Source organism: Salmo salar, chromosome 20 (assembly GCF_965601325.2).
Source record: "Salmo salar chromosome 20, fSalSal1, whole genome shotgun sequence".
Lineage (NCBI taxonomy): Eukaryota > Metazoa > Chordata > Actinopteri > Salmoniformes > Salmonidae > Salmo > Salmo salar.
In genome coordinates this window covers 52,417,703-52,440,998 of record NC_138310.1, presented here as the reverse complement: position 1 = coordinate 52,440,998, position 23,296 = coordinate 52,417,703, and the positions used below count along the sequence as shown (strand labels likewise).

Genomic DNA, 23,296 nt, shown 5'->3' with positions numbered 1-23,296 from the left:
TCAGAACCAAAAAAGCTTGTTTTACTTAATTGTTTGGAAACAATGTAATTGTAAACAAACACTGCATAGTTTCAACACATGGTTAAAACTATGATTTTGATCCCATTACATTTCTTCAGCCCCATCCCTTAGCTGTTTACCCACACTGTGGCGGGCTGGCCGCATTGTTGATGCTTGAAACCCAGATCGCCACTTTACATTGAGTGCATGTTGCATTGGTGGTGCTTAGGTCAGCCCTCCTTACCTTGGCTATCTGGGGTACACTGGGAAGCTGGTTGAGGCCTGCCAGAGAGATCCTGTCATGGTGTGTCTTTGTCCTCGACCTGGGTGATGATTAGACAAAACCAGTATCAATAAACACATTATAAAGAAGGTAGGCTTTGTGCACATCGCAAATACATAATTCCTATTTCTACAGTGAAAGTTCTGGCTAGTGTAAAATAACGTTTATTTGTAAATCCATGTTCACAAGATACTGTAGGGTTAGTGTGACAATAACTATGGGTCCAGACCATGGCCCTACTGTATGTTATTATATGAGTAAAGCTATGATGGAGGAACTCCTGGCCCTACTGTAGTTACCTGAACATGATGGATGAACTCCTGGCCATACTGTAGTTACCTGAACATGAAGGATGAACTCCTGGCCCTACTGTAGTTACCTGAACATGATGGATGAACTCCTGGGCCTACTGTAGTTACCTGAACATGAAGGATGAACTCCTGGCCCTACTGTAGTTACCTGAACATGATGGATGAACTCCTGGCCCTACTGTAGTTACCTGAGCATGATGGAGGAACTCCTGGCCCTACTGTAGTTACCTGAACATAATGGAGGAACTCCTGGCCCTGCTGTAGTTACCTGAACATGATGGATGAACCCCTGGCACTACTGTAGTTAACTGAACATGATGGAGGAACTCCTGGCCCTACTGTAGTTACCTGAACATGATGGATGAACTCCTGGCCCTACTGTAGTTACCTGAGCATGATGGATGAACTCCTGGCACTACTGTAGTTACCTGAACATGATGGATGAACTCCTGGCCCCACTGTAGTTACCTGAGCATGATGGAGGAACTCCTGGCCCTACTGTAGTTACCTGAACATGATGGATGAACTCCTGGCCCACTGTAGTTACCTGAACATGATGGATGAACTCCTGGCACTACTGTAGTTACCTGAACATGATGGATGAACTCCTGGCCCCACTGTAGTTACCTGAGCATGATGCGGAGGAACTCCTGGCCCTCTGCCTCCTCGTGCTTCAGTGACATAATGAGGTTCCCCAGACTGCTGCCTGTGCAGTAGTAGTTCATATGCTCCTGAAGAGAGAGAGAGAGAGGCAGAGTGATAGAGAGATAGGGAGGGAGGGAAGGAGGGAGGGCAAGAGAGTCAGACAGACAGCGAATCACTACACAGAATGATGAGACAGTTTAAAGAAGTTACACACCTTCAAATAAGGTTTTACACTCAATATTTCACAGATCTCCGCATAATTTAAGTCAATTACACGTTCATTTTCCAAACGACTGATTCTTAATTTGTGTGAGTCCTGAACTATTGAATATGAATATGTATTTGAAACATGCTTAGTCATAACCCCAGAGCAGAATTAAGCCTGAAATAGGAAAAACACTGAATGGAGAAAGACTTAAAGAGGGAAACACACCCTTACAGAGAACACACACACATGTACACACATCAACATAACACACACACAACACACACATGCAGGCGCAGACCCCACTTCCTCCCCCACTCACACACCCACATTATTACTACAAGTCAAATAGGCCTTGACTCACCCTGCCCAGGAAGTGTTTGCGGTAGGCCCTGGCCGAGCTGTTACACTCCAGCCTGAAGCCGAACCCTCCTGCAGGGCTCATGCCCCCTCCGTCATCCTCCTCACAGAAGCTGCTCTCCGAAGAGGTGGGGGTCCCTACAGGCGCCTCGGCATCCTCAATCCAGTAACCCCCAAACTGGGGCAGGATCACCTGCGGGTATGGGCTACCCTTCTCCAGAATCTAAGCCACACAGCCAAGGGACAAGGGGTTTATGTACCAAAATATCACCATCCACAAGAATAGGGCCATAGAAATAAATATTTGTTATTTTACCCCCCTTTTTCTCCCCAATTTCGTCATATCCAATTATGATCTTGTCTCATAGCTGCATCTCCCCAAAGGGCTCGGGAGATGCGAAGGTCGAGTCATGCGTCCTCTGAAACATGACCCGCCAAACCGCGCTCCTTAACACCCGCCCGCTTAACCCGGAAGCCAGCTGCACCAATGTGTCGGAGGAAACACCGTTCAAGTGACGACCAAAGTCATGCTTGTTTGTGCATAGTGTTTTGATCCAGCTGATATGATCGTATCAGAGCGCTGACTCACGTCCTCTATCCGCGGGTATGGGATGTAGTCATCCTGTCAGACAGAGAGAGGAGAGACACACACAGATCATTAACCTTACAGGCTGGAATAACTAGAGCCCTGTTCAAATACTTCAGAGAACGCCTATTTCCTTCCTCCCTTCCATAAAGAAATCCCTGATCTGACAAGGCTGGGTAGGTGAATGCTATGTAATAGAACTATTGCTCACACCTATCAATTTGTGTAAGATCAGTGATTGCTTCAAGGAAGGGGAAAAGGCAGGTTGTGTTTGTAAAGAACTCAAACAGGGCCTTGAACTACATTACAATGAGGTCAACTGAGGCAGTCCGTCACTATAGCAAGCTTGAACACAGAAACTCAGGGTGAACATATATACACTGACTTATTCCACAGAAGCAACTGATGGTCCAATGAGTGATGCAAAACAAAAAAACAAATTAATCAAACAGACAAACATTGATGGAGGAGTCTCCACCTTCCGACAATCTCAGGGATATGAGATAGTCTCAGGATTGACTCTGTGAGCCCCTGGGTTCATCATTAAGTCACTGGGGCTGGTTAGCAGTCAGCTGGTGTATGACCTCTAAACATGCTATGATGTTCACAGGGACGGACTGGGACTAGAAATAGGCCTGCGTATTTCTATCACACTGCCCCATTTTTCCCCTCGAGGCCCACCACGCCAGCCCATTTTCTTTTACTTGACGCACCCATTGTTATTATAATTTTGCACAAACATTTTTTTTTAAAACAGATGGACTAAAGATGGACCAGCCCATCTGGCATTTGCCAGAATTGTCCTATGGCCAGTCCATCCCTGGATGTTCACCATCGACTCCAATCGATCTCCCTGCCTTTGTTTTTACACTGTATATAGTCCCAGGAGATTGAGGGGAATCGCATTCATTATGCACAGCTCTTTGTTATTTTAAGTTAGCCTACGTTTTCCCTGGTTGAGGGGACCTTAAGAGAGTGCTACAAGTCATTTAGAGAGGGGTGAAACTACTCCAGTGGCTGACAGGGTTAGCGCGGAGGATGACCACCATCGCAATCAAATGTCGAATGGATGGGAAAAAAATTAAATAAAGGAATACATGAATAAAGGAATGGACAGAGGTCAATGCATCATGACAGAGAAGCATGCCCAGCGGTGAGGTCCACGGACACTGACGTGTGTGTGTGTGTTTCTCAGACCTTGCTTCTCTGCGAGTGGGGCTTCGTCTCCTCCGATTTAGGGACCTGGTTAGGGTCACGCATGTGGACGGAGGGTAAAAAGGGTAAAAAAGACAATTTCTGGACTTACACAACTCCCAAATCAGTTACTGTACGTACAGTGGGGAGAACAAGTGTTTGATACACTGCCGATTTTGCAGGTTTTCTTACTTACAAAGCATGTAGAGGTCTGTAATTTGTATCATTGGTACACTTCTACTGTGAGAGACAAAATCTAAAACAAAAATCCAGAAAATCACATTGTATGATTTTTAAGTAATTAATTTGCATTTTATTGCATGACATAAGTATTTGATCACCTACCAACCAGTAAGAATTCCGGCTCTCACAGACCTGTTAGTTTTTCTTTAAGAAGCCCTCCTGTTCTCCACTCATTACCTGTATTAACTGCACCTGTTTGAACTCGTTACCTGTATAAAAGACACCTGTCCACACACTCAATCAAACAGACTCCAACCTCTCCACAATGGCCAAGACCAGAGAGATGTGTAAGGACATCAGGGATAAAATTGTAGACCTGCACAAGGCTGGGATGGGCTACAGGACAATAGGCAAGCAGCTTGGTGAGAAGGAAACAACTGTTGGTGCAATTATTAGAAAATGGAAGAAGTTCAAGGTGACGGTCAATCACCCTCGGTCTGGGGCTCCATGCAAGATCTCACCTCGTGGGGCATCAACATGAGGAAGGTGAGGGATCAGCCCAGAACTACACGGCAGGACCTGGTCAATGACCTGAAGAGAGTTGGGACCACAGTCTCAAAGAAAACCATTAGCAACACACTATGCCGTCATGGATTAAAATCCTGCAGCGCACGCAAGGTCCCCCTGCTCAAGCCAGCGCATGTCCAGGCCCGTCTGAAGTTTGCTAATGACCATCTGGATGATCCAGAGGAGGAATGGGAGAAGGTCATGTGGTCTGATGAGACAAAAATAGAGCTTTTTGGTCTAAACTCCACTTGCCGTGTTTGGAGGAAGAAGGATGAGTACAACCCCAAGAACACCATCTCAACCATGAAGCATGGAGGTGGAAACATAATTCTTTGGGGATGCTTTTCTGCAAAGGGGACAGGACGACTGCACCGTATTGAGGGGAGGATGGATGGGGCCATGTATCGCGAGATCTTGGCCAACAACCTCCTTCCCTCAGTAAGAGCATTGAAGATGGGTCGTGGCTGGGTCTTCCAGCATGACAACGACCCGAAACGCACAGTCAGGGCAACAAAGGAGTGGCTCCGTAAGAAGCATCTCAAGGTCCTGGAGTGGCCTAGCCAGTCTCCAGACCTGAACCCAATAGGAAATCTTTGGAGGGAGCTGAAAGTCTGTATTGCCCAGCGACAGCCCCGAAACCTGAAGGATCTGGAGAAGGTCTGTATGGAGGAGTGGGCCAAAATCCCTGCAAACCTGGTCAAGAACTACAGGAAACGTATGATCTCTATAATTGCAAACAAAGGTTTCTGTACCAAATATTAAATTCTGCTTTTCTGATGTATCAAATACTTATGTCGTGCAATAAAATGCAAATTAATTACTTAAAAATCATACAATGGGATTTTCTGGATTTTTGTTTTAGATTCCGTCTCTCACAGTTAAAGTGTACCTATGATAAAAATTACAGACCTCTACATGCTTTGTAAGTAGGAAAACCTGCAAAATCGGCAGTGTATCAAATACTTGTTCTCCCCACTGTACATTCTCTGGGAAAACATTTGATTGGTGGAACCCAGGGAAAATATTTGCTTGGTAATAAGTGTTTGCGTAATATATGCAGAGCCAAGCCGACATGACTAGTTGACACATCCTGAATTGCACAATTACCAATCTAATGGAAAGACCTGTGGAGAAAGACTTCTGTGCATCAGGGAAGGCTCTGAAGCCTGAATCCTTGCCACACACACAGATTCTCACAAGTCTTTTACCAGACTAATCATATCTCAATCATCCTTATCCCTACGTTTCATTATTGATTTCATGGGTAGACAAACGCACTACTCTATATATTGTACTCTGTTTGTGGGAAGGCCATTAAGACCTACCACACACACAGAATTTCAAGTCATTTACCAGACTTAAACCGCATCCTTATCTCTACCTTCCATTATTGATTTCAGTGGTCAACGCACAGACTGGTCTATCTAAGCAGTGGTCAACGCACAGACTGGTCTATCTAAGCAGTGGTCAATGCACAGACTGGTCTGTCTAAGCAGTGGTCAACGCACAGACTGGTCTATCTATCTAAGCCAGGGCTGCCCAACCCTCTTCCTGGAGATCTACTGTCCTGTAGGTTTTCAGTCCAACCCTAATTTAGCATATCTGATTCAGCTAGTTTAGGTCTTGTTGAGCTGCTAATAAGTAGAATCAGGTGTGTTAAATTAGGGTTGGACTGAAAAGCCACAGAGCAGTAGATCTCCAGGAAGAGGGTTGGGCAGCCCAGATCTAAGCACTCTCTGCATGTGTTTGAATGGTCCTCATCCTCCAGTGATGCTTGCCTCCGCCTGGTCCCAGATCTGTTTGTGCTGTATTGACAATGACCATAGGAGTTGGCAATACAGCAATAACAGATCAGGGACCAGGCTAGCTCAGAGAGACAGACAGCGGAGGGGATGGGGGAATAGCTATAGCTCAGTGGGGGACTACTTGTCAACACCGCTGGGTTAGATCAAAGCCATTTTCGATCCCTCTGAGACGGGCTCTGTGATGAACCATTCCAGATAGAGGCCTTTCAACTGTTCAGCCATCGATTGCTCTAGTCTAGTTAGTAGTGTGGGTCGATGTGGCGCTGTGGGGACAGAGAGGGGTCTGGTAAGGACTGGCTCAGAGGTGGCAGCGGACCTGTGTGGCCTCTGTCCTCATTCCCCCTCGCCCACTTGTTATCATGCGCTATCGATCTCCTGTCCTCCTCTGCTCACTCTCTCTCTCTTTCAAAAGCTCTCCCACTGTCCCCAAATTGGCGTGGCAGAGCTGCCACCACCACCCACCCTCTTCCTGACCCCATCCTGCCTAAAACCCCAATCCCACAGAAGATCCCAGAACCCCATAGACACAGTGTAGCAGAACAGGACAGAGAAATCAATGTTTTTTTTAGAGGGAGCTCGTTAACTTGGTCTGGCTCGGCTCATTACTCAATCACGACCAGAGATTGGACCCGGTGTTCTCGGCTCCTCAAATTAAGGGTGGCCCGCGTTCCCCCTCCAAACTCCCGTGGCTTAATAACGGACCCTCCTGCTCGTTAGGGGAGGACCGTTGATTAAAATCTCAGAAAGTGATGAACGTGTCATGCTTTCATCACCACGTCCATGCCAGCAGCAGAGAGAGAAGAGAAGGAAGGAGAGAAGGAAGAGGAAGAAGGAGGAGACTTACCTGCATCCTTTCCAGCATGTCAAAGAACTCGGCAGACTGAAACAAACAGAGAAACAGAGGTGATTATTTTACTACAATGTCATACAGTTAGAATGAATGCAGTTCCAGTGTATAAAATTATCCTGGACCAATGTGATGACTAGAAGTGGAGTGCACTGTATTTCCTAAATAAGCACTAAATTAATTCATGGAGGATATTTTCAATTAGGGTTTATTTTGTATAGGTTGAGGTATGGCTTTGGGATGTCCACAAAGCATAACACCAGTGTGAGATGGTTTAAAAACCTCTACAGGATTGGTGGGTCTCCCGCGGGATGGTTGATCTAACGTAGGCTTATGCAATTAGCATGAGGTTGTAAGTAACAAGAACATTTCCCAGCACATAGACATATCTGGTATTGGAAGAAAGCTTACATTCTTGTTAATCTAACTGCACTGTCCAATTTACAGTAGCTACTACAGTGAAAGAATACCATGCTATTGTTATGAACTTGAAAAGTGATTAATAAACCAATTAGGCACATTTGGGTAGTCTTGATACAAACGTTTGAACAGAAATGCAATGGTTCATTGGATCAGTCTAAAACGTTGCACATACACTGCTGCCATCTAGTGGCCAAAATCTAAATTGCGCCTAGATTCCTAAGTCATATATTGGCCTTTCTCTTGCATTTCAAAGATGGTACCAAAAAAAAAAACGCATGGTTTTTTCTTTGCATTATCTTTTACCAGATCTAATGTGTTATATTCTCCTACATTAATTTAACATTTCCACAAACTTCAAAGTGTTTCCTTTCAAATGTTATCAAGAATATGCATATCCTTGCTTCAGGTCATGAGCTACAGGCAGTTAGATTTGGGTATGTCATTTTAGGCGATTCTTTTTTTTTTTAAAGGGTCTGATCCTTTTTAAGTGGGACCAAGGTTTTTTGGTATTTTTATGGAAATGGAGAAAGGTCTGGTCACCGAGGCTACGTTCCAAGCTGACTACATTGAGATGTACACGAGCTAAACACGTCATGTGATATAGAAATCTGATGCCTGACTGGGCAGTCTGCAATGTAGCCTGGAACGTGACCTGAAACTTCTCAAACCCAGTAACTACAATTATCACACCACAATCGTCTCCAGCTAGCAGCATTTCCACCCTGGTTCCCAATAAGAGCTCAATGAGCTGAGGCAGAGCACATAAGGAAGGACACCCTCTCACACCCATATGTACAGTGTATTATACAAACACAGATAACCAAGCCTACTCCACTTCCTCAAAACAGTCACTCCAGAAAAATAATGGGCTGTCAGTATACTGAAGTTCTGGGTCAAAATCTTATTGACAGGATGATGGTAAAAATGTAAAGAATGAAAGTACAGACAACTAAATATTGGTAATAAATGTTGTGCATTATCATTATTGTAATAATCATCAAACATTTCAAATAACTAAGGTCAATATAGGGACCACTCTGAGCTCAATGAGAGTGGAGATCAGGAAGTAAAGTTGTAATTAACACATGATCCCATTATACTTAAAGTAGCTGTCTAAGATTTCTATGGATATGACCTACTCTATTATGAAATAGATTTCTTTCCCAAAAATTGTTATTAAGTAGGCCCTATGTTAATAAGCAGCTTTTCTGTGTGACCCTGCTTTCCAAATTCACAAACAACACAATGGTGTGGGCAAATACCAGTCATTATAAATATTATAAATAAGCAAAGGATGAGTCAACAACATTATTTAGATAGAATATGAGATTAAAAAAAAAGATTTAATAAGTGATGGAAAGAAAAACTCTACAAAGAAACAAAAAGGCCTTGACAGTCTATGGCCGGAAGAAGATCCATCTTGGATTAAAACATTGTTTTATACAGTGTTGTCCTGGCCTTTTCGTGTCTTTATAATGAATGACAGTCAGTCAACAAACACATAGCTCTCTATGTGACAGTCAAAAGTCACACTCAGGAAATATGCTAAAAGCACAACGGATGAGGAACGCAATCAACTACATTGTTTGAATCACAGGTTTCAAGGTTGGCAAGTAGAGAATGCAGACAAAGGCAGTCAAAACACTTAGCAGCAATACACGAGGCACCAGTAAAATGCCCCTTTTCATACAGTGAGCCGAATGGCAGTTAAATGTACTTTTTATGTAATATTTTATGCAAACACTAATGACAAAGCTGAACACAAATGCTTTGAAAGGTGTGGGCTTCAATGGATCACTGAAATGACTGATTCCCTATCTACACAGGTACTGATAACTCCATATCAACGCAGCCATTAAACCCACTGCATTACAGCAACATGTTATATCATAGTCGAACACCACCAGCAATACCACTAAACACACCAAGACCTGGAAAACCCATGTCTTACCTTGAGATATACAACCTAGTACTCTGTAAACCAGGAAAACCAGGGAAACGATCCATTTCACAGCAGTAAAAACATCTCTTTACTTTAGCACCGGGATATCCAATCCACCTGAGCTCAGGTGAACATGCTAATCCCACAGCTGTCAGTGCAGTGGGAGTTATCATTTAGTTATACATTAACCTGCCACAGAGTCCTAAACCCACACAGCTAGTCCCACAGAGTCAACACAAAGAGCCAGGCTCACACAGCCCTACAGATGGGCACTGTAACCTTGGTGATTCATCGTCGTCCCCCGTCTAAGATGAGAGAACTGCTGAGGGCCACTGGGGGCCACGGGGGGAGTCCTAGGGGTCAGATGGAGATCTATCAATCGGACGCCAATCAGAGAGGAACTGTGTCGTGAGCGGAGCCTGGACCGGCTGAGAACCAAGAGATCGGGTCTGTCTGTCTACTGCCTCCACAGAGTCTAGATGTAAAATACCCATCCATCTGTCTCTCTCTGCTCTCTCTCTTCTCTCTCTCTCTATATATATATATATACAGTGCCTTTGGAAAGTATTCAGATCCCTTGCCTTTTTCACATTTTGTTACGTTACAGCCTTATTATAAAATTGATTAAATACATGTTTGTACTCATCAATCCACACACAATACCTCATAATGACAAAGTTTTGCAAATGTATTAAACATAAGAAACAGAAATACCTTATTTACAGAAGTATTGAGACCCTTCGCTATGAGACTCGAAATTGAGCTCAGATGCAACCTGTTTCCATTGATCATCCTTGAGATGTTTCTACAACATGAATCGAGTCCAACTGTGGTAAATTCAATTGATTGGACATGAATTGGAAAGGTCCCACAGTTGACAGTGTATGGCAGAGCAAAAATCAAGCCCTTACGTGGAAGGAATAGAGCTCCGAGACCGGATTGTGTTGAGGCACAGATCTGGGGAAGGGTACCAAAAAATTCTGCAGCATTGAAGGTCCCCAAGAACCCAGTGGCCTCCATCATTCTTAAATGGAAGAAGTTTGCAACCACCAAGACTCTTCCTAGAGTTGGCCACCCAGCCAAACTGAGCAATCGGGGGAGAAGGACCTTGGTCAGGGAGGTGACCAATAACCCAATGGACACTCTGACAGAGCTCTAGAGTTCCTCTGTGGAGATGGGAGAACCTTCCAGAAGGACAACCATCTCTGCAGCACTCCACCAATCAGGCATTTATGGTAGAGTGGCCAGACGGAAGCCACTCCTTAGTAAAACGCACATGACAGCCCGCTTGGAGTTTGCCAAAAGGCACCTAAAGACTCTCAGACCATGAGAAACAAGATTTTCTGGTCTGATGAAACCAAGATTGAACTCTTTGGCCTGAATTGCAAGTGTCACGTCTGGAGGAAACCTGGCACCCTCCCTGCGGTGAAGTATGGTGGTGGCAGCATCATCCTGTGGGGATGTTTTTCAGCTGCAGGGACTGGGAGACTAGTCAGGATCGAGGCAAAGACTGAGGCGAAGGTTCACCTTCCAACAGGACAACGAGTCTAAGCACACAGCCAAGTCAATGCAGGAGTGGCATCGGGACAAGTCTCTGAATGTCCTTGAGTGGCCCAGCCAGAACCCGGACTTGAACCCGATCGAACATGTCTGGAGAGACCTGAAAATTGCTGTGCAGCAACACTCCCCATCCAACTTGACATAGCTTTAGAGGATCTGCAGAGAAGAATTGTAGGAACTCCCCAAATACAGGTGTACCAGGCTTGTAGCGTAATACCCAAGATGACTCGAGGCTGTAATTGCTGCCAAAGGTGCTTCAACAAAGTGCTGAGTAAAGGGTCTGAATACTTATGTAAATGTGATATTTCAGTTTTTATTTTTTTTATATATCTGTAAACATTTCTAAAAACCTTTTTGCTTTGTCATTGTGGGGTATTGTGTGTAGATTGACGAGGGGGAAAAAAACTATTTAATACATTTTAGAAAAAGGCTGTAACGTAACAAAATGTGGAAAAAGTTAAGGGTCTGAATACTTTCCCGAATGCATTGTATATATATCTCTCCCCCTCTGTCTTGCTCTCTCTCTTTTTCTCTCTGCCCTTTACTGCCTGGCCCTCAACAGAGACTAAGCGGAGCTCAGCAACATCTCTCTCTCGCTCTTATCTCCCAGGGAAGCCTGCTGCGTCCTGCTCTGTCCACACCAAGATTAGAGGGAAGGACTGGCGTTGGGAGGATTCTAACATCACGGTCTCCAGGCGCTCAGCACCTAACCAATATTCACCCAGAGGCCACAGCACTATTGTTGCCTTTTGACTGTAACACCAGTGTTGCACTAGTGTATAATATATACCCTTATGTTATACTAGGGAAATTGTGTTTTCATAGCTAGGACTGACAGTGAAGACTTGTGAAGAGCAGAATCACAACCTCTGCATCATCAAAACAGTTGCTTGGTGAGAAGGTGAGAAGTCCACAGATAGCCATTGTTATGTAAACGCCAGCTGAAAAGTACCAGTGGGCTGGCTTTGGCCCCAAGTGAGAGCAGGTACACCAGAGCCATGGCCCAGTGAGACACGGGTTCGGGCCCGCGTAGATGGAAACAGAAAAGTCTGAGCCTTTTGGGTAAAACACTGGGGTAAATCTTGAATGTACATGCGCCATTGACGTACCAGTGAATACACTTGAAAGTGAAACCTGTCATACTAGCTCTTATTATCTGGTGGTAATTCAACTCTTATCGCATGTAAGAAATATCGGCATTACTAAACCTCCTGCAGAGGCAATGTGTAACTCAACTACTAAACTATTGGAATTAACAGGACAGACAGTAAGCCATAATGTACAATAAAGTACGGGAGCTCTTCCTAATGATCCCTGATAACAGCTACAGTAAGAACAGTACCTGAGTCATCGTTAGCACTCCGTTAGCATTCCGCTAGTCTGGGTGGAGATAAACCAGAACCAGAACCACAGAGCCCCAGAGAGGCCAGTCTCCACTGCTCTCCTGCCTGCACAGCTGACTCCAACTTTGGGCACTGGGAGAAAAGCAGCAGGGGGCGGGTGGAGGTGGCGTGGTGTGGGCCTCTGACAGGGGTTCTCAGACAGTGTGTGTGTGTCAAATCCAATCAAATTGGATTGGTCGTGTACACAAATAGGCCGATATCATCGCAGGTGCAGTGAAGTGTTTGTGTTTCTAGTTCCAACAGTGCAGTGTGTGTGCGTGCGCGTTGTGTCTTTTACCCTCAACAGCATAGACACACTTTTCCCCCGTTGCAAACACTCCTTCAATCACACTTTGTTTTTGCCCGTGCAGATGTTTCTCTCAACCAAATGTACCAGTTGTCACCTCTTAACAAATGAAGCAGTTACACAGTACTAGAGTGCGCTGTCATCAAGGCATCCTGTACCACAACACAACACTGCAATATACACTTAACTCTTCTGGCTCCTCAGTCGGACTAGAAAAAAACTTCCACTGTTAATTCAACAAAAACAGTTCTCGCTCTCGTTTCCTTTTCTTTCACAACCTGGTCTTCACCGCCTTCATTTCCTTTATTTCTGCCTCCAACAACCCTTTCTTCAAACAAAACCTCCCTCGTCCTTCATTTTCTCCTTGGAGAATGTGAGAAATGAGTGCTTTCTGCTATGTTTAGCTTTCTCTTATGTCATTCAAAGCCACAAACAGGAAAGTCCTGTTGTTCATTGACTCAGTGGAACAGGTCCTGCCTGTGTGTCTACTCACATTTCATTTCATTCTCATTCAACTCTTTTCATTTTAATCCTCTGGTTCAAGACAAGGAACATTAACATTTTCAATAGGCTATTTACACACTTTCTTTTTGTCTTAGAATAAGGAAGACTTGCGACTCGGGAGTGGTTCCTTACAAAATGCCTCATTACATAATGAAATGTGTGTATGTGTGTGCACACGAACACAAGTGTGAAGTACTCTATCAGAGAAGTGTCAGCCTGGCCGCTTCACTATACTACTAGAAATGTCTGGAACAACAGCAAACAAGCTATGCCATACCAGCTACTAGCAGTGAGTAGCACAACTCCAGCGGGCTGAATTGGGTGCAACCAGATGATGTCATTGTATCAGTAAGCATAGAAATAGTGCACATAGAATAGATCGAATGCTTATCAAATTGGCTTTCAATGAGAATGACAGATCTACAACTCACATTGTATGTGTCACACCCTGATCTGTTTCACCTGACCTTGTGATTGTCTCCACCCCCTCCAGGTGTTGCTTATTTTCCCCAGTGTATTTATCCCTGTGTTTCCGGTCTCTCTGTGCCAGTTCATCTTGTATGTTTGTCAAGTCAGCCAGCTGCCCCCCCCCCCCCCCCCACAGTATAGATAATGATTTAACTCCTCATCTCTGATTCCCCCTCCCCTACTTCACTCTTTATTTCTCTTTCTGTTTCTCTGTATGCTACACTTTCTATTCCTTAACTCCCTCTTTCCTCTTCTCTCCCACTTCCGTGTTTATCTCTCGCCCTTCTCCTTGCAGACTAGATAAGCCTGCTTCAAGGTGACACAACAAAAATCGAATAAACTTATTCTCTGCAGCAGAGGTAACTCTGGGTCTACCTTTCCTGTGGCGGTCCTCATGAGAGCCAGTTTCATCATAACGCTTAATGGTTTTTGCGACTGCACTTGAAAAAACTTTCAAAGTTCTTGAACATTTCCGGATTGACTGACCTTCATGTCATAAAGTAATGATGGACTGTCGTTTCTCGTTGCTTATTTGAGCTGTTCTTGCCATATAATGAACTTGGTGTTTTACCAAATAGGGCTATCTTCTGTACACCACCCCTACCTTGTCACAACACAACTAATTGGTTCAAACGCATTAAGAAGGAAAGAAATTCCACAAATGTACTTTTAACAAGCTAGACCTGTTAATTCAAATGCATTACAGGTGACTACCTCGTGAAGCTGGTTTAGAGAATGCAAAGCTGTCAAAGGGCGGCTACTTTGAAGAATCGCAAATATAAAATATATTTTGATTTGATTAACACTTTATTGGTTACTACATGATTCCATATGTGTTATTTCATAGTTTTGATGTCTTCCCTTTTATTCTACGATGTAGAAAATAGTACAAATAAAGAAAAACCATGGAATGAGCAGGTGTGTCAAAACTTTTGACTGGTACTGTATATATTTATACATATACAAATAAATATAAATATATAAATAACGGCCCTACATTAAAATAATCCACAGAAAGACAAGTGTTAGATCTTATTGAATCTGGCAGCTCCCTCTGCCTCTCTCTAGTCTCCACTATGACCTCTAAAGAGTTACCCTCTATGAACAGTGAATGAAGCCCACCCAGGCCTCATAGAGCTGACTCACTATGCGTCATCAACACTATTCCTTTTACAGTGCACTACTTTTTGACCAGGCTCTGGGAATAGGGTGTCATTTGGGATGCGGACAGAGTCTGCTACCATGGTTCCTCTCATGGGTGTTCTGATTGTCCAGGTTCAGACAGTGCACTGACACCATTTTCAGTTTTTCACACTATTGCACAGAGCCAAATAACACCGTGCTCACTTGGGTATTTACTTACCATACTGTCCTTTCCAGCAAGGTTCCAGCAACTATGGTGGATGGGTAACCATGCCAGTTTGGCTCGGTTCAACTCTGCTTTGTAGTGTGAAAATGGTATAAGTGAGACGGGCGTGAGGTGTTACGTGTCCTACCTTCATGGTGGGCGGGGCTGTGCGGGGGGGCGATGGGGGGCAATCTCCCAAGGGCACGTTGGAGATGGTCAGCAGTTCTTGCTTCCTGGAACACATCAAACACAACAGAAGATATCATAATAAAGCATCATGATGTCGCATACAGAGGATGCAGAGGCACAATGATAGTACCGAGGACGGATGCTGCATCACATATCACCCTACTTCACTATGTATGCTAGGGTAGGAGGTAGAAGGGAGAAATATCATTTCCCTAGACTGTGCAGCAGCTGGTAGGGTCAAGCCTAATTATAGTCCATGTATATAACGTTAGCCCAGAGTTACTGCTGCATTCATGTGGTCAGGAAAAAGCCCAAACCCTACTCATACTCCTAGAAGGAGAGAGAGGCTGTCTGGCTCATAGACTAAAGACTAGATCTTCAACATATCCAGCCAACTGAAGTAGTGGGTATCCAGTGAGTTTGCTGGGCTTGTAACGGAGATCTATCAATCAGACGCCAAGGAACCGTGTCGTGAGCGGAGCATGGACTGGCTGAAAACCAAGACCCCTCTGCCTGTGTGTCTGTCTCTGTCTGTCCTCTACTGCCTCCAAGGCTGGCCCACCACAGAGCCTAGATGTAAAATCTCTCTCTCTCTCTCTCTCTCTCTCTCTCTCTCTCTCTCTCTCTCTCGCCTCTCTCTCTCTCTGTCTCTCTGTCTCTCTTTCTCTCTGAGAGAGAAGAGGTCTGTGGAGAGTATCTTTAGCCGAGAGGCCTGATGATGACTCCCACTCAGATCCTTAGTGACCAGCTGACATGGTTGTTGAGAGGCCCCCAGGGGCCTCCAGGGGGCCGGGGTCTCCTTCCAGGAGAATGATCACACGTTAAGAGGTTCATTTATCAGGAGGAGACAGAGTGGGGATTCAGAGGTGGATGTGAGAGGCGAGACACACAGTGCAACAGGTTGCTAATTAGTCACATTCTCTTGACAGAGTTATTTAGTCAGTTATCGAACACAGGATTTCATTCCCAGACTCTTTTTTTCATCCATAGTTTTTTTCCCCCTCTAGTGTGTCAAGTCAGTGTGGCCCAGCTGTGGACTGTGGACTGGAGAGACCACATTCATTTAGTTTATTGCAGTCGGTTATATTCCAACTGTTTATAGTTAAATTAAATCAAATCAAATTGTATTTCTCACATGCGCTGAATACAACAGGTACTACCTTACTGTGCAATGCTTACTTACAAGCCCTTAACCAACAATACAGTTATAAGAGTTAAGAAAACATTTACTAGATAAACTAATAACACAATAAAATAACAATAACGAGGCTATATATACAGGGGGTACAGGTTAGTCAAGGTAATTGAGGTAATATGTACATGTAGGTAGGGGTAAAGTGACTATGCATAGATAATAAACAGCGAGTAGCAGCAGCGTAAAAAAAGGGGGGGGGGGGGGTCAAGGCAAATAGTCCATGATACCGTTTTATTAGCTGTTCAGCAGTCTTATGCCTTGGGGGTAGAAGCCTTTTGGACCTAGACTTGGTACTCCAGTACTGTTTGCCGTGCGGTAGCAGAGAAAACAGTCTATGACTAGGGTGGCTGGAGTCTTTGGCTGACACCGCCTGGTATCGAGGTCATGGATGGCAGGAAGCTTGGCCCCAGTGATGTACTGGGCCGTACGCACTACCCTCTGTAGCGCCTTGCGGTCGGATGCCGAGCAGTCGCCATACCAGGCGGTGATGCAACCTGTCAGGATGCTCTCGATGGTGCAGCTGTAGAAATTCTTGAGGATCTGAGGACCCATGCCAAATCTATTCAGTCTCCTGGGGGGGAATAGGCATTGTCATGCCCTCTTCACGACTGTCTTGGTGAGTTTAGACCATGATAGTTTGTTGGTGATGTGAACACTAATGAACTTGAAACTCTCAACCTGCTCCAATACAGCCCCATCGATGAGAATGGGCGCATGCTCGGCCCTCCTTTTCCTGTAATCCACGATCATCTCCTTTGTCTTGTTCACGTTTAGGGAGAGGTTGTTGTCCTGGTACCACACTGACAGGTCTCTGACCTCCTCCCTATAGGCTCTTCTCATCATTGTCGGTGATCAGGCCTACCACCCTTGTGTCGTTGGCAAACTTAAGGATGGTGTTGGAGTCGTGCTTGGCCACGCAGTTGTGGGTGAACAGTGAGTACAGGAGGGGACTGAGCACGCACCCCTGAGGGGCCCCCATGTTCAGGATCAGCATTGCAGATGTGTTGTTGCCTACCCTTACAACCTGGGGGTCGGCCCGTCAGGAAGTCCAGGATCCAGCTGTAGAGGGAGGCATTTAGTCCCAGGGTCCTTAGCTCAGTGTTGAACTTTGAGGGCACTATGGTGTTGAACGCTGAGCTGTAGTCAATGAACAGCATTCTTACGTAGGTGTTCCTTTTGTCCAAGTGGGAAAGGGAAAGAGTGCAATAGAGATTGCGTCATCTGTGGATCTGTTGGGGCGGTATGCGAATTGGAGTAGGTTTCTGGGATGACGGTGTTGATGTGAGTGATGACCAGCCTTTCAAAGCACTTCATGGCTACCGACGTGAGTGCTACAGATCGGTAGTCATATAGGCAGGTTACCTTGGTATTCTTGGGCACATGGACTATGGTGGTCTGCTTGAAACATGTAGGTATTACAGACTCGGTCAGGGACAGGTTGAAAATGTCAGTGAAGACACTTGTCAATTGGTCAGCGCATGCTCTAAGTACACGTCCTGGTAATCCGTCTGGCCCTGCGGCCTTGTGAATGTTGACTGGTCTTACTCACATTGGCTACGGAGAGCGAGATCACACAGTTGTCCGGAACAGCTGGTTCTCTCATGCATGCTTCAGTGTTGCTTGCCTCGAAGAGCGCACAGAAGTATTTTAGCTTGGCTGGTAGGCACGTGTCACTGGGCAGCTTGCGACTGGACTGCACGGCCTGCCACATCCAACGAGTGTCAGAGCGGTGTAGTAGGATTCAATCTTATCCCTGTATTGACGCTTTGCCTGTTTGATGGTTTGTCGGAGAGCATAGTGGGATTTCTTATTAGCGTCCTGGTTAGAGTCCCGCTCCTTGAAAGCGGCAGCTCTACCCTTCAGTGCAGTGCAGATGTCAAATTAAATCAAATGTTATTGGTCACATACTCATGGTTAGCAGATGTTAATGCGAGTGTAGTGAAATGCTTCTGCTTCTAGTTCCAACATTGCAGTAATATCTAACAAGTAATGTAACAATTCCACAACAACTACCTAATGCACAGAAATCTAAAGGGATGGAATAAGAATATGTACATATAAATATATGGATGAGCGATGACCGAGCAGCATAGGCAAGATGCAATAGATGGTATAAAATACAGTGTATACAGTCATGGCCAAAGGTTTTGAGAATGACACAAATATTACTTTTCACAAAGTCTGCTGCCTCAGTTTGTATGATGGTGCCTCTTTGCCATGCAAATGAACTGAATCCCCACCAAAAAAAATCCTCTGCATTACAGCCCTGCCACAGAAGGACCAGCTGACATCATGTCAGTGATTCTCTCGTTATCAGAGGTGTGAGTGTTGACGAGGACAAGGCTGGAGATCACTCTGTCATGCTGATTGATTTTGAATAACAGACTGGAAGCTTCAAAAGGAGGGTGGTGCTTTGTTCTTCCTCTGTCAACCATGGTTACCTGCAAGGAAACACGTGCCGTCATCATTGCTTTGCACAAAAAGGGCTTCACAGGCAAGGATATTGCTGACAGTAAGATTGTACCTAAATCAACCATTTATCGGATCATCAACAACTTCAAGGAGAGCGGTTCAATTGTTGTGAAGAAGGCTTCAGGGCGCCCAAGAAAGTCCAGCAAGTGCCAGGACCGTCTCCTAAAGTTTATTCAGCTGCAAGATCGGGGCACCACCAGTACAGAGCTTGCTCAGGAATGGCAGCAGGCAAGTCTGAGTGCATCTGCACGCACAGTGAGGTGAAGACTTTTGGAGGATGGCCTGGTGTCAAGAAGGGCAGCAAAGAAGCCACTTCTCTCCAGGAAAAAACATCAGGGACAGACTGATATTCTGCAAAATGTACAGGGATTGGACTGCTGAGGACTGGGGTAAAGTCATTTTCTCTGATGAATCCCCTTTCCGATTGTTTGGGGCATCCGGAAAAAAGCTTGTCCGGAGAAGACAAGGTGAGCGCTACCATCAGTCCTGTGTCATGCCAACAGTAATGCATCCTGAGACCATTCATGTGTGGGGTTGCTTCTCAGCCAAGGGAGTGGGCTCACTCACAATTTTGCCTAAGAACACGGCCATGAATAAAGAATGGTACCAACACATCCTCCGAGAGCAACTTCTCCCAACCATCCAGGAACAGTTTGGTGACGAACAATGCCTTTTCCAGCATGATGGAGCACCTTGCCATAAGGCAAAAGTGATAACTAAGTGGCTTGAGGAACAAACATCGATATTTTGTGTCCATGGCCAGGAAACTCCCCAGACCTTAATCCCATTGAGAATTTGTGGTCGATCCTCAAGAGGCGGGTGGACAAACAAAAAGCAATAAATTCTGACAAACTCCAAGCATTGACTATGCAAGAATGGGCTGCCATCAGTCAGGATGTGGCCCAGAAGTTAATTGACAGCATGCCAGGGCGGATTGCAGAGGTCTTGAAAAAGAAGGGTCAACACAGCAAATATTGACCCTTTGCATCAACTTTATGTAATTGTCAATAAAAACTTTTGACACTTATGAAATGCTTGTAATTATACTTCAGTATTCCATAGTAACATCTGACAAAAATATCTAAAGACAGTGAAGCAGCAAACTTGTGTGGGTGGACCATTTCAGTTTGTCCGTAAAGTGAACGCCGAGGAACTTAAATCTTTCCACCTTCTCCACTGCTGTCCTGACGATGTGGAAAGGGGGGAGCTTCCTCTGCTGTTTCCTGAAGTCCACGATCATCTCCTTTGTTTTGTTGACATGAGTGAGAAGTTGTTTTCCTGACACCACACTCCGAGTGCCCTCACTTCCTCCCTGTAGGCTGTCTTGTCGTTGTTGGTAATCTAGTCCACTACTGTTGCATCGTCTGCAAACTTGATGATTGAGTTAGAGGCGTGCATGGCCACGCAGTCATGGGTGAACGGGGAGTACAGGAGGGGGCTGAGCATGTACCCTTATGGGGCCCCAGTGTTGAGGATCAGTGAAGTGGAGATGTTGTTTCCTACCTTCACCACCTGGGGGTGGCCTATCAGAAAGTTCAGGACCCAATTGCACAGGGTGGGGTTGAGACCCAGGGTCTCAAGCTTAATGATGAGCTTAGAGGGTACTATGGTATTGAATGCTGAGCTGTAGTCAATGAACAGCATTCTTACATAGGTATTCCTCTTGTCCAGATGGGATAGGGCAGTGCGCAGTGTGATGGAGATTGCATCGTCTGTGGACATGTTAGGGCAGTATGCAAACTGAAGTGGGTCTAGGGTGGCCGGTAAGGTGGAGGTGATATGATCCTTGACTAATCTCTCAAAGCACTTAATGATGACAGAAGTGAGTGCTACGGGGAGATAGTCATTTTGTTCAGTTATCTTTGCCTTCTTGGGTACAGGAACAATGGTGGCCATCTTGATGCATGTGGGCACAGCAGACTGGGATAGGTGACAGAGATCACTCTGGAGAATAAATTAATGGTGGAACAAGCTCCCTCATGACGCCAAGACAGCGGAGTCAATCACCACCTTCCGGAGACACCAGAAACCCCACCTCTTTAAGGAATACCTGGGATAGGATTAAGTAATCCTTCTAACCCTCCCCCCTACCCTCCCCCCCAAAAAAGATATAGATGTACTATTGTAAAGTGGTTGTTCCACTGGATATCATATGGTGAATGCACCAATTTGTAAGTCGCTCTGGATAAGAGCGTCTGCTAAATGACGTAAATGTAAATGTAATAGGGAGTGATTGAATATGTCCATAAACACACCAGCCAGCTGGTCTGAGCATGCCTTGAGGATGCGGCTAGGGATGCCATCTGGGCCAGCAGCCCTGCAAGGGTTAACACGTTTAAATGTCTTACTCACGTCGGCCACGAAGAAGGAGAAGGGGGACCCGTAGTCCTTGGTAGCGGGCCACGTCAGTGGCACTGTATTATCCTCAAAGCAGGCAAAGAAGGTGTTAGTTTGTCTGGAAGCAAGATGTCAGTGTCTGTGATGTGGCTGGTTTTCTTTTTGTAGTCCGTAATTGCCTGTAGACCCTGCCACATACGTCTTGTGTCTGAGCCATTGAATTGAAACTCCACTTTGTCCCTATACCGACATTTCGCTTGTTTGATAGCCTTGTGGAGGGAATAACTACACTGTTTATATTCAACCATATTCCCAGTCATCTTTCCATGGTTAAATGTGGTGGCTCGCGCATTCAGTTTTGCGCGAATGCCGCCAGCTATCCACAGTTTCTGGTTAGGGTAGGTGTTAATAGTTACAGTGGGTACAACATCTCCAATGCACTTCCTTATAAACCCACTCACCAAATCAGTGTATAAATCAATGTTATTCTCTGAGGCTGCAGGGAATATTTCCCGGTCCGCGTGATCAAAACAATCTTGAAGCATAGATTCCGATTGGTCAGACCAGTGTTGAATGGTTCTTGTCACGGGTACATCCTGTTTGAGTTTCTGCCTATAGGACGGTAGGAGCAAAATTGAGTCGTGGTCGGATTTTCCAAAGGGAGGGCGGGGTAGGGCCTTGTATGCATCGCAGAAGTTAGAGTAGCAGTGATCCAGTGTATTGTGTATCGCGCGAGTGCTACAATAAATATGCTGATAGAATTTAGGTAGCCTTGTTCTCAAATTTACTTTGTTAAAATCCTCAGCTACAATAAATGAGGCCTCAGGATATATGGTTTCCAGTTTACATAGAGTCCAGTGAAGTTCCTTGAGGGCCGTTGTGGTATCTGCTTGAGGGGGGATATACACGGCTGTGACAATAACCGATGAGAATTCTCCTGCGAGATAATATGGTCGGCATTTGACTGTAAGAAATTCAAGGTCAAGTAAACAAAAGGACTTGAGTTCCTGTATGTTGTTATGATTACACCATGAGTCATTAATCATGATGTTGCCTGTAGTCCATGGTTTCTGGTTGGGGTATGTACGTAGGGTAACTGTGGGGACGACCTCATCAATGCACTTATTGATAAAGCCGGTGACTGATGTGGTATACTCCTCAGTGCCATCGGATGATTTCCAGAACATATTCCATTCTGTGCTAGCAAAATAGTCCTGTAGCTTAGCATCTGCATCATCTGACCACTTCCGTATTGACCGAGTCACTGGTACTTCCTGCTTTAGTTTTTGCTTGTATGCAGGAATCAGAAGGATAGAATTATGGACAGATTTTCCAAATGGACGGCAAATGAGAGCTTTGTACGCATCTCTGTGTGTGGAGCAAAGGTGGTCTAGAGTTTTTTTCCTCTGGTTGCACATGTGACATGCTGGTAGAAATGAGGTAAAATGGATTTAAGTTTTTCTGCATTAAAGTCCCCGGCCACTAGGAGCGCCGCCTCTGGATGAGTATTTTCTTGTTTGCGTATGGCCTTATACAGCTTGTTGAGTGCGGTCTTAGCACCAGCATCGGTTTGTGGTGGCAAATAGACAGCTTCTAAAAATATAGATGAAAACTGTATTGGTAATAGTGTGATCTACAACTTATCATCAGATACTCTACCTCAGGCGAGCAAAATCTTGAGACTTCTTTAATATTAGACTTCGCATACTAGCTGTTGTTGACAAATAGACACAGACCACTACCCCTCGTCTTATCGGAGGTAGGTACTCTGTTTTGCGATGCACGGAAAACCCAGCCAACTGTATATTATCCATGTCGTCATTCAGCCATGACTCGGTGAAACATAAGATATTACAGTTTTTAATGTCCCGTTGGTAGGATAGTCTCGAACGGAGCTCATCCAGTTTATTCTCCAGTGATTGCACATTGGCCAATAGGACCGATGGTAGAGGCGGGTTACCCACTTGCCGACAAATTCTCACAAGGCACCCGGATCTGCGTCCCCTGTATTGGCGTCTCTTCTTCATGTGAATGACGGGGATTTGGGCCTGGTCCAGTATCAGCAGTAAATCCTTCGCATCCAACTCGTTAAAGAAAAAATCTTTGTCCAGTACGAGGTGAGTTATTGCTATTCTGATATCCAGAAGCTCTTTAAGGTCATAAGATACTGTGGCAGAAACATT

General features: G+C 45.0%; 1 protein-coding gene across 8 annotated transcripts in view; it reads right to left on the bottom strand.

Annotated features, from left to right (window-relative positions):
- LOC106580794 (rap1 GTPase-activating protein 2) overlaps window positions 1-23,296 on the bottom strand; it is a 109,244-nt gene that overhangs the window by 15,575 nt on the left and 70,373 nt on the right. For 5 of the 8 annotated variants that reach the window (XM_045703602.2, XM_045703601.2, XM_045703600.2 and 2 more), the window contains 6 exons: window positions 15,069-15,153; window positions 6,984-7,019; window positions 2,394-2,426; window positions 1,809-2,027; window positions 1,222-1,325; window positions 245-323 (listed from right to left, as the gene is read on the bottom strand). In XM_045703602.2, the coding sequence (XP_045559558.1) occupies window positions 245-323; window positions 1,222-1,325; window positions 1,809-2,027; window positions 2,394-2,426; window positions 6,984-7,019; window positions 15,069-15,153 (556 nt within the window). The other 3 variants (XM_014162225.3, XM_014162224.3, XM_014162226.3) reach the window with 3 other exon arrangements.